This window comes from Tubulanus polymorphus, chromosome 2 (genome assembly GCF_964204645.1).
Source record: "Tubulanus polymorphus chromosome 2, tnTubPoly1.2, whole genome shotgun sequence".
In the NCBI taxonomy this organism is placed as follows: Eukaryota; Metazoa; Nemertea; class Palaeonemertea; order Tubulaniformes; family Tubulanidae; genus Tubulanus; species Tubulanus polymorphus.
This window is the reverse complement of record NC_134026.1, coordinates 29,134,703-29,148,274: the sequence shown is the minus strand read 5'-3', so window position 1 is coordinate 29,148,274 and position 13,572 is coordinate 29,134,703. Positions and strand designations below refer to the sequence as shown.

Genomic DNA, 13,572 nt, shown 5'->3' with positions numbered 1-13,572 from the left:
TCTTTTATTATAGCACCGAAATTGACATAATTCAACATATCCGACAGTATAAAACTGACTTCCCAAACCTTTTACATAATCATAACCCCCAATAACGCACTTTAAGTAATCATATAACTATAGATAGTAAAAGAATATGAGCAGGTACTGAATAAATGGCTTTGTCGAAATGATATTTGTAGGTATAAACGATAGATTAAAGCTGAATCACAAAGTGATCAATTTCTTGGACTGTATCTTCACACTGGACACATGCGAACTTATGGAATCAATCACAGATATAGATAATAAACAAGGGAGCTTAAATACAGTTTACATGACGTTTACATATTAGTCCTAATTCCTTCATTATCAAAGTAATTGTCCTCATTTAAGAAAGTTATCAGCACGAAAAAATCTATCAAATCATTGCTATCCCTGCTATACAATTGTGAGCAAAGAATATTATCAGAGTTACACTTTACTATGTACATTGTATGTATAAGACTATAATCAATTTGATCACTTTCTGGTTTTACTTTGACAAAACATTTGAATAACAAATAACAATCATTAGTCATACTAGACCACATCAGCTACTGTCAATAAAATAATCCACAAGTAATTTGTAAAATGTTCATCATTTCTTATTATCTGGAAAAGCACTTTTATAATTTTCAACTCTACACATGGTATATATATATATATATATATATATATATATATATATATATAGAAGCAAACCGTACCCTGTACAGGGTAAAGAATGTTCTACACATCAGCAGCATCTTGCAGCGTCAATTTGATAATACTACCTAAATTACCTATACACTTACAAACAGAACTCAATAAGATAAAACAGCACAACCGTTTCCACGGTTGAGAGTCAATATTTGACCCTAGGGTTGAAATAGCTCTTCCAAATTAACCCAGAACCATGGAACTGACTCCAGCAGAACGCGGAACTGACTCCAGCAGAACGCGGAACTGACTCCAGCAGAACGCGGAACTGACTCCAGCAGAACATGGAACTGACTCCAGCAGAACGTGGCACTGACTCCAGCAGAACATCAGTAACGATATTAGACTTCGTACAAAGAACATCATAATATGTATAAGCAGCAGAAAATATTCGTTTCTGAAGTTAATTCTAAGTTACTATAAACAGAAAGTTTATAGGAAACAATAATGAGTATGACAGATATTCCTGAATAAGCTAGAATAATACGACACTTTTCAGTTATTATACTTAAATCATATTTTTCAAATGGTAGAAAATTTGTTTCAGATATCGATAATTATTCATCATAACCAGAAAATACAGAATTTCTTTGTGAACAATTTAACCAAACAATTTTACGAAACAAGCATGACAATACGGTTTATCATTCTGTTCTTTAAACGTGCCTTTATTCAACTGACGCAAGCAGAATGCGCAAACGAAATGTTCTGGGTGGAATTTCCGATACATCGCCGTGATACAACGTCCCGTTATTGGTTTGTTACATCCAGCGCATAGCGATCCTTTCTTAGCGTGGTAGTGAGTCTCACAGAATGGAAGACCTTCGTATTCGAAGAAGCTTCCTCCACTGAACGGCATATGACAATCCTACAAATGAAAACAGTATTGTATAAAAATTCTGAATATGGACTGAACAAACCCTATTTTCCATAAGAGTTTGCGTTAAATTTACCTGACAAATGAAACATTCCGGATGCCATTGTTTATTCAATGCGGATATATAATTGTCCATTATTGGTTGAATACATCCACCACATTTTGGAGCAAACATTTCAAAGTAATCATCCCTGAAATTTATGTATAACAAATAAAATCACAACAATTCCAACTGGTAAAACACAATGATTGATTATTCCCGTATTTCAAAAGCTTGGCAAAATTTACCTGCAATACGGTTTGCCGTTCTTTTCATGGAAGTCACCATCTTCAAAAGGTCGTCCGCACTGAGCGCAGACAAAGTGTTCCGGGTGCCACGTAGCGTCCAATGCAGATACACATTTCTGAAAGATCAATACACGAATGCATGCAACTAATCTACATAAAATATGAATATCTAAGGAAACGAAATCTGATTATGATTAAGATAATCTAAAGACTACATTTAAGTATAATAAATCAGGATACACAGTGGAAGTAGTAGGATTCATTCATCAGGGAAAGATTGCACAACATCTCACATCCTACAATACACAGGGACAACTAGGCCCTCTGTTCATTCTATGATCATCCACACATCTTTACTTATAAGATTCTGATTCGATTTAACAATTTGGTGGACAAAAAACAACAATAAATCATTCAGATTCTAATGAATCCACCTGTAATCCATTAGTACATATATATATATACCGGTATATATATATGTATATACCGTATTGATAAAGACTAAACGAATTAATGAAATTTTGCTACATTACTAACCTGTATTCCCTATGTATGATAAATACAGAATACTGATTACTATTCAATGCAGCAGTATTGTCAGTAGCCTTAGTTTTTAGAACGACTGGTGCCACCGACTTACTGGTATGATGGGATTTTTTATCTTATAGAAAGAAAAAGGTTCCTATACTTACATCAAGAATAGGCCTATTACAATAAGCGCATTTCGGTGAAAACAGAGTGTGGTAATCGGTCTCACAGAACGGAAGACCATCTCGCTCAAAGAAGTTACGAGTTCCCAATTCATTTTGACACTGATAACACGTGAAATGCTCCGGATGCCAAATCTTCCCTAAAGCCGTGATTACCTAAAACGGATGCGCATACAGATAAAAGATAGATACAGGATGATTAAGAATCATATCGAAGCGACTGATATTACTTACTTGTCCTACTATCGGTTTATTACATGCGGCACAATGACCTTTCGGAACTGTGGAAACGCCTTGTTTATTCATGTCCGTTTGTAGATTACCGAGCATTGTATCCAACGGACACGAATGTGAAGTTTGTTGCATCTGTTGTATTTCAGTGTGCTGTTGATTGTGATGATACTGTTGTTCAGTATGGTGCTGTTGTTGTTGTTGATCGTTGTGATATTGTTGTTGCTCTGTTGATTGCTCTCGACCGATCAGTTTATTCGGTTTCGCGTACGGTGGTTCAACATTTTTACTCTGTTGTTGTTGTTGTTGTTGGTCGACGACTGATTCCGTTCCGTTAATGAACTGCCTCGGGAACGGTGGTGTCGGTGGAGGAGTCGGGGAGCTACGCGCGGGCTGCCCAGTCGACGACGATGAAACCGGTGAAGATGTCCGTTGCGTAGCTGTCGCCGATGAATAATTGTGTTCCGGGGCGGGTGAACCGATGAACTCCGATGACGCGGGAGTTGACGAAGCTGTATTCAGCGTAGCAGTTACTGTTACTTGTGATTCTGTACCAGACACATTGGAAGTATTCATCTGAAATACACATGGATCTAGTATATTCGCACTTGTCATCGGCGTCCTACGCAATAAGCATTAAAGGGTTCTCATTTAATGTTACCTTAAATTCTGATAAGGAAGCCATCAGGTCATCGAGATCCCGAGTTGCACTGGATGCCATCGGTTCTTTGCTTACTTTATACGTGCGTTGATTTGTAATGACGTTTTGAGTTTGATGTGGCTGAGTTTGTGACCCACTAAAATAATACAACAACCTTTCAGTCATGTTATAATAATATCTTCCAAGTCTTTTCGATGTAATTTTTTTCAACTCAAGTTAGCCTAATTTCAAAAGCATTTCAACTGTTTATTTAATGAAAGACTTGAGTTAAAACATTAGAGAGTGTAATATACCTGTTCGCATAAGGAACGGAGTCTTGTAGTTCAGCTAGTAAGTTATCTACAGAAGAGTTCATTGGTGGCTTTGTTGCAACAGGAGGAGGTTGTCGACTACCAGGGCTGTTTGGTTTTATGCTTGAGTACCCTTGAAAATAAACATTAGCGCTGCATCTTACATGTCTACTTAGAAATAATATTTACAAGCCTCAAAGTTAAATCTTCAGAAGCAGGTTTTCTCCACTATACTACATTTTAGATTGGTCGAAGTTGAACACGTTTTGAAAAACTTTCTCATCTTTTTCATCACTGCCTGATTATCAAAATGATCACGTTTATCTTGCAGTTTTATCAAAATTCATTCGCAACATTGATATTGATATAGCCATTACCCCAAATATATACCGGTGCTCCAGACAAAACATGTCAGTGAAAAATATCTACGGTTGTTTATGCCATTTATATATTATCAAAATATATCACATATTCACTTTGTTTTACATGCGATGAACTAATACAAACAAACATGATTATTTCTCTATACGTTTATGACTTGTTTTTTAGAGAATTAGTTTCAATTTCTTACCTCCACTTCTTCTATCAACTTCAGCCATGAATTGAGCTGAATTTAAATCCTCCAGTAGACTGTCTAACTGCGACAGGTTCTTGTTCAAGGATGACATATTGTTAGGTTTCTGTTGGCCGGTGTCCGAAGGCTGGTTGGCGTATATCGGCTGAGGATCAGGTTTAAATTGAGGGGGAGGTTGATTTTTGACTGTTACCACTATATTTGTAGTGGCTGTACGCGTATTTGTTGGTTCATACAGCGGCTAAAATAAAATTCAGTCAAAATATCAATTCCAATTCTTTACAATTTATAGACAATAAACACAGGGTGTCCAGGAAAAAAATGCAATAAGCTAACCATTTCTAGCCACTGAGGAAAATGATTAGTCCTGGTTAGGTTTATTGAAAAATACCATCTTCATAGATGAATTGACACCAAGATTCTAAAGATCAGTCAAGTTGAACAAATATCCTAGTTTGAAGTAAGAAGGGTCAGTGTGACTCTATATTCTAACATTTCTGTTTAGTCACACCATGGTTGTTTAGTCACACCATGGTTAGAAATATGTGTCATTCCCGGACACCCTACAGTCAATTTCAGTATTATACAAAATGAATAGTTTTCTTTATATCACAAGCATGACAATTACCTGACAATTCTGATGATAACTAAGACTTTCAGTGAAGGTTTGATGTAATCCTTCTATCGACGTTTGCTGTTGGGGGACATTTACTTGGCTGTATAATTGCTGATGCTGATACTGTTCAGTAGTGGACTGCAAATCAGCCAGCAATGCATCTGTAAAACATATGATTCATGTACGGTGTATAATGACAGTAGTATGAAGAGCGCTACGATAAAATAGAGATGCATTTATTGCGCCGATGCTTCTGATACGAGTGCATTAAATAATTAATCAGAGGCGAATAAATCAGAATTTCCTCACAAAATCAACAAATAACGCGTGGAAAAACGATTATAGAAGGTTATCTGCAAATACCATGGATCCAGTACTGAGCTTTAAATGAACATAGGTTCATTTTCAATTTCTTTTTAATTACGAATACTGGGACTTTGAGTAGAGAAAACTCAATGTGAATTCCTATTATTGTTTCTGAAAGAATTGGAGTAAAAAAGGACTGAAAGCTTGCCACTCGTGTTCAATTAATGTTGGCAGTTCAGAGACATCAACGTGGCATATGTTGATATACGTTTTTTTATACGAGCCGCTAATTGAAGAACCCACTAATTGTTTTAACCGTAGACCTATTCCTCTGATACAGTTAAACCGATCAATAAAAACAATCGATTTACTGATTAAATACTTGAAATTGTCAGACTATGATGCAATTGAGTGATATTTATTGATGGATTTTTATCGAGTGTATTCACCATGCACTTGTATTCAGTATTATACTGCTGCTTCAGCTGAGGAATGTTGCCTACCTTTATTTTATAAAGCCGTTCAATATGGAGGTATTTATAGAATAAACATATTAACTTTCATTAAGCAGTAAACCACTCAGTCTAAATATATATGTATTATCTCTAGTCAGGGATTTAGAATGAATCAACACCAGTGAATCCCAACCTATAGGAACCTGCATAAAACCAGGGAAGTGTGATGAGATCTCATCACACTTCCCTGATAAAACCGATCAAAGATTTCAAGGATTGACCATGAACACAAAACGTTCTGAAATAAATCATTGTTTTTATAGGGCCTATACAGTTTATTGACACTGAATTTTATATCCGGACACATTTATTTTTTTCCCAGAAAAATTCAGTGCACATCCTGTACTATTTCATATAACTATGGGGATGTATAATGATGTTGACAGACACACAGCACTCACAAGAATTGGGGTTCAATAATTAGTTCTAATAATTAACCAGCATAATTACAACATGATATCACTGAATGTGCACAGTCTATTATAATCAACAAGTGAATAAAACATTTTCAAAATCCTGAGTTTGTTTCCTGAATAACGAGAGCCTATCATTAAAGAAATGGAAGTTTTAGAAGTCTACAATAGATCATAGATCACATTAATCAATGATGAATCAGTAGTAGATCACGATATCCGTTATAATCAATGGATCGGTCCTGATCATTTAACTACACCACAGTTTGGTGGGTTTTTGACAAACCTCAAAAGGAACAGAAAATAGACCCGTGAAAAAGTCCCACGATAGAATTCAGTGTGATAGAATTTTGAAGATTTGGTTGAAAAAAAACCCACAATGGCTGTTGGTGGCTGTTAGTCAACAGCAGAAACATTGCGGTTTTGTTTTAGTCAATCTCCAAAATTCTATCACATAGGCTATCATTCTGTGGGACTTTCCTACAATGGACACATATTAAACCACGACTAAGACCCAGCACTGAGTACACAAGACCTAGCAATATTAGGACTGTATATAATAATACCACTAATCTACATACTATACCTAAATAAACCTGATTTCCTTGGTCCGGCATATTAATGATGGTAGTGTTCCGTTAAACACTAACAAAATACAGAACACCACCACCACACAAACAGGCGAAAAAACTCGAAATGTAATTTTCTCAACTTACCAACTAACAGATGTAGTCCATAGCAAGGTGGTACGTATAACATACACACGTAACAGATAGATCTAAATATAACTGACTAATCACAGAGCTATAAGGGATGGTTCTAGTATGTTTTATACGTCAATTTTTAGCGAATCCTAGCACCCACCACTAACACACCCGTCAGTAAGTAATGATCTGGCTGATGTCAGAAGATGCATCATTTTACCGGTGGCCCGAGTATTAGTAATAGAAGATTTATAGGTCAATATGAAGCACAGACAGGATCTCGGATTTCATTTTGAAGTGGGCCAGGAATTTCCTGCCTTGTGAATGAGCTATACATCATTTATATAGAGGAGGGAGAGAGAGGAGAATGGACTGATTTTGTTATCATCATGAACCATTACTCACAAACCCCAAAAACAATAAGTAAAAGAATTGACTGACAACTGGACATGAAATCTTTTTGGTGCATTGATTGATTTTGAATTTGACTTCAATTTTTTGTAGGTAGGTGAATCCTTTAAATAAACAACACTTACCCAGGTCATCCATCAATACAGCTTTGTGCAGGTAATCTGGGTCCGTTTAACTAGGGCCTATATCAAAACAACAATTCAACTTCACGTTTCAGTAGGATCGGGCCGTGGGACACGGGGATTGAAAATGTCAGTGGCCTTCTCTTTTATGTGGCATGCGAGTATAGTCCAAGCGCTAGTGACACCTAGCGGATAAATATATAAACACACCGGCTAGTGTACATGTACACATGTACGACAGTTTATCAATAAACCAATAAGCGACAGTCCATCAGTTTCTGTACTACAACTGTACAGTAATTACTCAGACTCAGTCCAGCATAGGAGCGACTGTAATTAACATTCTACAAGTTGAACAATGGCAGCCTCAGTCATATCCAAATTTACTACAGAAATTATGATTCTACTTGGATTCTTTGCTATTCTCTGCCACACAGCATTAGGAAATAGTTTGAGCAATGGTAGGTTCATTATTCAGTCCATAGTCATCTTTCACGTTTCAGATCATTTTTATCTTATGTAGGATCTTATCATCGCAAAACTGAATGTGTCAATAACTGTCAAAGTGTACAGTATTTTAATGAAAATCAAACATTTCTTTGACTGATTTAGCTTTTGAGGGTTCAAATTCAATCAACTAATCTATAAATATCGTTAGCCTAGATCCAGAAGTTATTTGTGTAATATCAGTAGCTTCTAATTAATATCTCGGTATCTATTTTTTTTTATTAATTAGAAATGGAAAACCTCAAATTGTGAAAGACTGTCAGTCAGGTTAGCCTAGGCCAGGCATGGCCCTTGGACCTAATTTATTTAGGCCCTATAGGCCTAAGTTAAAAGCATTTCCAAGACAAAACAATATGTTACATTGAAATCAATAACTATAGAAAAGTTATGCTACGTAGCTTATCACAGCTGATGCATGGAAGCCATGACACAAAAAAATTAAGCATCATCCGTTTCACTAAAATTCTTACTTATTTCCCATCAAGCCAAAAAACTGCATAAAGTTTTTAATGAAAAAAAACTCTTTGACCGATAGTAAACTCAATACATTGATTTGATTTTTTGTAGGCTGGGGTGACAATATTGATTGGGTTAAGTTCGATGATGGAGTTAAACTATCTAAAGAAAGGTAATTAAATATCAATTTGAATTGAGAACAGGTAGGTCTATTCACTGAAACGGCGTAAAATATGATGTGAATATTTCATTTCAGCGGAAAACCATTGATGCTTGTCATACATAAATCTTGGTGCGGAGCCTGTAAAAGTAAGTCAGCGTTGAGGTCACTTCTCATGATTATTCTGAATAATTTGAATTCATAGTCACACAGTTATCCTCGTTAATTTACAGGCTTGAAACCACTATTTGCGCAGTCAAAAGAAATAGAAAAATTGAGTAAAAATTTCGTAATGGTCAATACGTTGGTAAGTCACAGTGGTATTTTGAATTGATTGTCAAGTGTATTGATGCTTTATTTACTGATATTGTGTAGCATAAAATAATAATGATATTATTGTTTAGGATGATGCTGAACCTGATGATTCAAAGTACAGTCCTGATGGTGGATATATCCCACGTATTTTATTCCAAGGTTTGTAATCAGGCAAAAGTCTAGATCATAAATTTCATTGCGTCACCAGTTCTCTACAGACTTAGCGGTACTTAATCTAATTACGTTATATCTATTTTCAGATTCTGAAGGAAATGTCAATAAGAATCTATACAATCAAGCTGGAAATGCTGAATATAAGTTTTACTATTATGATCCAGAAGACAGTAAGTTTTCACCGAGATCGAAAGTTCATTTAATAAAAAAATTGACATTTTGAACCGAAGTTGATTATTCAAAATGCACAGATGTCTGAAGGTTTTATATACCTCCTGATCTATCATACTTTAAAGTATATATATATATTAACTATAATGGATGTATAAGTGTCGTGACACCTGTTTCATGTGAGCAGATGGTCTCCCGTAACAACATATGGTCCATTCATTGATAGATACATGTAAATGATAATTTGATATATCTCTATCTGATTAACTCTTCTACTTTCCAGTCGGCACCACAATGAAAGCAGCTATTAAAATCTATGCAGCTGATGGTGATAAAAAGAAGAAACCCGATGATGAACTATAATGTGGATATCAATAGTGAATATTGACCAGTGTAGAGTTTTTGATTGATACACTTTGCTGCTGATGAACATGATTGAGCAGTATGCGAGATAAGATCGAGAAATTATACAGTGGAATTTCATTAAAACACCTCGTAAATAACAATCCATGAGTTTACAAACATAGAATTTCGTTCCAAATAGGACAATTTTGGTATTTTCATAAGGTATAACAAACAATGGGTTATAATGAACGTATTTTCTGGTCCTCTGATATTCGTTGTAACGAGGTTCCAATGTAGTTTGAGGATTTGACTGCCAGTTTCTTTCCCAGTTTTCTGGCATGTATATATGGAAGAAAGAATGAATCTAGTCATCTATCCGTTAACCCTGATACTTTTCTTTTACCAAAACTTTATTAAATTCTTCATGACAGTTTAGATAAATAGAATGCGATAGATGTTTTAACATGACATTTATGTTACTCTTTATTTTTTTGTTGGTGTGTAACTTGTAGAAACTTGAGATAGATTAATATTTATTTTGTGGTTGCACCAGGGCCCAGTTTCACGAAAAAGTAGAACTCAAATCTTCGGTTTAATTGCTTTTGCTTCCTTCGTGTTTTCAATGAGGACAATTCAAACTGAACTGATTATAACTTTAACTTTTTCATGAAACCAGACCCAGTACTCACTTTATTTATTGTTTAGTTTATGTTTATAGGCATGTCTAACTACTGTAACAAGAGATTTCACTTAGGCCCTATATAATCGAATCTTCATGATATAAAACATTTAACTCCAGTAACAATGAAATTATTCTGAAGCTCTTTATAACCAGTCACAAGCAATTTCGCATATAATATGTCTTGCCTAGATTGATGTCATTTTATATGAATGTTATATCACTGTTTTACGCATCGAAACTTTTGACACTTATTGATGTAATTTTGTGTATATTGCTCTTCTTTAAAAATATAAACATTGGTTTTTGGTAAATTTAATTCCTGCTCTTTATTCTATTCTTGGTTAAGTGGCTTGGGAATATTTAAATCCAGAGGCAGATCTAGAGCCAAAGGGTAGGTACACATAAAATGAGGCATGTAATAAATATTAAAAGGGCACCTCGAAGTAAAGCTCATCAAAAAACATTTTTTGGAAATACAGAGAAGTTTATGAATTTATACTTAGGTATCAACTTAATATTTCTCATTTTCCCATAAAATTTTGGGGCAACTTGACATTATTAGGATGGGGTGCATCCGGCCCTGAAATATGAGGACCCTTAAGACATGAAGATCTTGCCAAGAGTCCAGGAAATATATATAATATATAGAGTAAATACCCGAATCATGTTGATAAATTTTTTATTGAAAAATCAAATAGGTCGACACCGACAATAATAGCTGGATAAAAACTTACAAAACCGATTCTTGATTTCTATCAAATCAGTACCGGTAGCAACATAAAACTAGCGTGGCATTTGAAAGAGGATTGCATCACAGAGCCATTCATTCTAAACGAATAATTACACCATTGTATCTATACCGGGTAGTACATTATTAAACAAAATAAAGTTGATCTGTGTAGTGAGATGTATTCATCCATTAATGCAGCCATTAATAAACATAACTACAAGATTTAAGCATTGCTATTAATTATATAAACAGTGAATGATTCTACCTGCGTACCCAGAATTATATCAGTTTTAATATGGATATATAACGCTACATTGTATTGTATTATGATATTACGCATTTGAGATATGATTGGCCAAAGCTTTCTACCATTCAATATTGTTTCTTTATCCTCTGTGGAAGAATGTTTTCCTGCGCGAACTTAAAAAATGAAAGTAATCCAACTTTTTTTCCTTTACGCATGAAATAACTGCTGACAATGTCATCACCATCAGCTGAATGAAGAAATCAGAAAAACCAAAATAAATTGAGTGTTTTCACTAGTTTATATCACAGGCACTTGAAAGATTATTGATAATCCACTAACGATACGTGCTCCTGTTCTCCATCATCCACCATCTATCTAGGAAATTACCTAAGATCCAAAAATAAATTTACCCACGATCTCGTCTATCTAGACTACCGGTACACAACCTCGGCTTACTCGGACCTTCGACTAACTCGACAAATCAAACCATTTTTGTGACTTCCTAACTATCTTTCCAATCTTTAACTCGGACTTAGCATACCTAGGACCAATTCTGCTGGTCCCAGTTTGTCCAAATTAGGCAAGGTTTACTGTAGTATAGTATACATATACAAAGGGCGCCTGTTGCATTATTGGTAAATTCAGTAATAAAATTGGTGGATTACGCATCACTAGTAGATTATCAATTATGAAAAATAACTTACACGTATCTTCTTTTCTCATTTGTAAATTTTCAGACAAAGTCGGTAGAACGAGTTCATTTGCCGACAACGACACAAAGAACAAGAATGGTACGAGCCATAAACATACGGTAAAAAACGCTAACACCTACAAATAAAAACAGAAAATAATTCACCAGAAAGAATTATTCATCATTCAGATATGAAAATAAACTTGATGTAAAAAATCCACAATTGACGATTAACAAACATAAAATCTGACCTAAGTTTCTGGACAGAATGCTTCCACACATCTTCAGATACTTATTTCAACAAAAATTGATAACATCAAATAAATCTCTGAAGATTGCTAGAAGCATTTTATAAAGAAAATCATCAGTTAAACAGATTTTTTGTTTGTAATCATCAGTATTATGATGCAAATACTGCATCTAGTTTGCATGAAAATACTTGCCTCAGAAAATGGATGCCACACATTTGAAAAGTAGGAAAATGCGAAATAGTGGTTTACTAAGAGCATTACTGAAAGATAATAAATACATAATTGGAATATTCATTAAATCTGAAGTTGATGATAAACGATGTTTTCTATGATTTACAGGAACTTACCAGTTCCAATTATAAATGAAGGCGATGTAAATGCTATATACGGAAACGTCTGGAGAATGAATAAATGTGCTACATTAGCCACAAAGCCTCCGATTATCAATGTCAAAGGTAAGTCTTCGAACAATAACAGCGCGACATAAACTCCGATAGTTGCCTAGAAATAGAATAGGGTCACAATACAGTCAGATGATAAACAAAAGTGAAACATAACATGTTTAATGATGATGAACTTACAAATATCAAGTATTTGATCACTCGGCCTGTTATAGACGTGTATTCTTCTACTAATTCAGCTAAATAATACAAACCAGCCGCTGGAAAATGTCACAAAATAAGAGCAAATATAAGAACTTAATGATTCATATGTAAAATAAGAGATTTGAGGCGTTTGTTCCCGAATAGGAACCCGTTTCAGGAACCCTTCACCAAGAATTTTGGTGTCTGATGTTACCATGTACACTTGGATCATCGAGTGATAGAAATAGCCATTTCCAGGAGTGCGAGAAGGGAACCCATAAATCATCTAGTATTCAGTCAACCGCAAACCCCTACAACCCTACAGCTCCAGCCCAGTCCCAAGGGCAAGGGCCACAAAGTAGTTTCGGTGACGGTGTGGGAAATTCACTGGACACTTGAATTCAAATACACTTGTCATTGGTATCAGTCAAAACGTTGATGTGCAAGGTAGTAAGAAGATTGCATGTTACTTTATAAATCTAAAAGGTTTATCAATCAATGATCCGAGACGAACGAGTGTCAAAAAGTAGCAATAAAGTTTGGATTTATTTTGTTATTTAAAACTCACCGATTGAAAGTGTTATAAACACAATCTGTAGCAGCATCGCTACCCAACTTAACAAATACATCAACCACATTTTGATTATGTTTTATGACCGCATTATCGGTAAAAGGGGCGAAGAAAAAAGTTTAATACAGAAAATGAATTTTTCAGTAACGTCGACGTTCGCTGAAAGCGCCGTCTACAGGACAATGTCGTCTTAGCCTCGCGTTCCAGGGTCCATCCTCAAGTTAAACTCCAACATACACTTGTTATTCAG

The 13,572-nt window shown here is 35.1% G+C and overlaps 3 protein-coding genes across 5 annotated transcripts; 1 reads left to right on the top strand and 2 right to left on the bottom strand.

Moving 5' to 3' along the window:
* LOC141899268 (paxillin-like) lies at positions 1-7,580 on the bottom strand. Of its 3 annotated transcripts, none has more exons than XM_074785466.1 (10): positions 7,442-7,580; positions 4,980-5,128; positions 4,349-4,592; positions 3,781-3,910; positions 3,488-3,623; positions 2,830-3,402; positions 2,578-2,751; positions 1,886-2,001; positions 1,674-1,788; positions 1-1,588 (listed from the first exon to the last, which is right to left on the bottom strand). In XM_074785466.1, the coding sequence occupies exons 1-10, from the start codon at positions 7,452-7,454 to the stop codon at positions 1,322-1,324; spliced, it is 1,917 nt and encodes a 638-aa protein (XP_074641567.1). In that variant the 5' UTR covers positions 7,455-7,580; the 3' UTR covers positions 1-1,321. The 3 variants fall into 3 exon arrangements, with proteins under 3 accessions (XP_074641567.1, XP_074641565.1, XP_074641566.1); XM_074785464.1 differs by lacking the exon at positions 7,442-7,580 and adding an exon at positions 6,918-7,208; XM_074785465.1 differs by lacking the exon at positions 7,442-7,580 and adding an exon at positions 6,788-6,890.
* A 59-nt stretch (positions 7,581-7,639) lies between these two features.
* LOC141899426 (thioredoxin domain-containing protein 12-like) lies at positions 7,640-10,542 on the top strand. Its single transcript, XM_074785719.1, has 7 exons — positions 7,640-7,899; positions 8,513-8,573; positions 8,658-8,710; positions 8,795-8,868; positions 8,966-9,035; positions 9,137-9,220; positions 9,505-10,542. Exons 1-7 carry the CDS (start codon positions 7,797-7,799, stop codon positions 9,582-9,584), a joined length of 525 nt encoding a protein of 174 aa, XP_074641820.1. The 5' UTR covers positions 7,640-7,796; the 3' UTR covers positions 9,585-10,542.
* A 376-nt stretch (positions 10,543-10,918) lies between these two features.
* On the bottom strand, positions 10,919-13,490 carry LOC141899904 (protein TEX261-like). The gene is made up of 6 exons (XM_074786517.1): positions 13,320-13,490; positions 12,749-12,828; positions 12,515-12,668; positions 12,360-12,427; positions 11,930-12,053; positions 10,919-11,472 (listed from the first exon to the last, which is right to left on the bottom strand). Exons 1-6 carry the CDS (start codon positions 13,387-13,389, stop codon positions 11,351-11,353), a joined length of 618 nt encoding a protein of 205 aa, XP_074642618.1. The 5' UTR covers positions 13,390-13,490; the 3' UTR covers positions 10,919-11,350.
* Between the last annotated feature and the right edge of the window lie 82 nt (positions 13,491-13,572).

Excerpts from the sequence above, each read along its gene's own strand:
- LOC141899268 (XM_074785464.1), bottom strand. The coding sequence starts at position 6,960 with ATGTTATACGTACCACCTTGCTATGGACTACATCTGTTAGTTG. Across the intron at positions 4,593-4,979 it reads GTTATCATCAGAATTGTCAG|CCGCTGTATGAACCAACAAA; the intron begins GTAATTGTCATG and ends ATTTTATTTTAG. Across the intron at positions 3,911-4,348 it reads AGTTGATAGAAGAAGTGGAG|GGTACTCAAGCATAAAACCA; the intron begins GTAAGAAATTGA and ends TTTATTTTCAAG.
- LOC141899426 (XM_074785719.1), top strand. The coding sequence starts at position 7,797 with ATGGCAGCCTCAGTCATATCCAAATTTACTACAGAAATTATGATTCTA. Across the intron at positions 8,711-8,794 it reads TTGGTGCGGAGCCTGTAAAA|GCTTGAAACCACTATTTGCG; the intron begins GTAAGTCAGCGT and ends GTTAATTTACAG. Across the intron at positions 9,221-9,504 it reads CTATTATGATCCAGAAGACA|TCGGCACCACAATGAAAGCA; the intron begins GTAAGTTTTCAC and ends TCTACTTTCCAG.
- LOC141899904 (XM_074786517.1), bottom strand. The coding sequence starts at position 13,389 with ATGTGGTTGATGTATTTGTTAAGTTGGGTAGCGATGCTGCTACAGATT. Across the intron at positions 12,054-12,359 it reads TGTGGCATCCATTTTCTGAG|GTGTTAGCGTTTTTTACCGT; the intron begins GCAAGTATTTTC and ends TTTTATTTGTAG. Across the intron at positions 11,473-11,929 it reads AATGAGAAAAGAAGATACGT|CTGATGGTGATGACATTGTC; the intron begins GTAAGTTATTTT and ends TTCTTCATTCAG.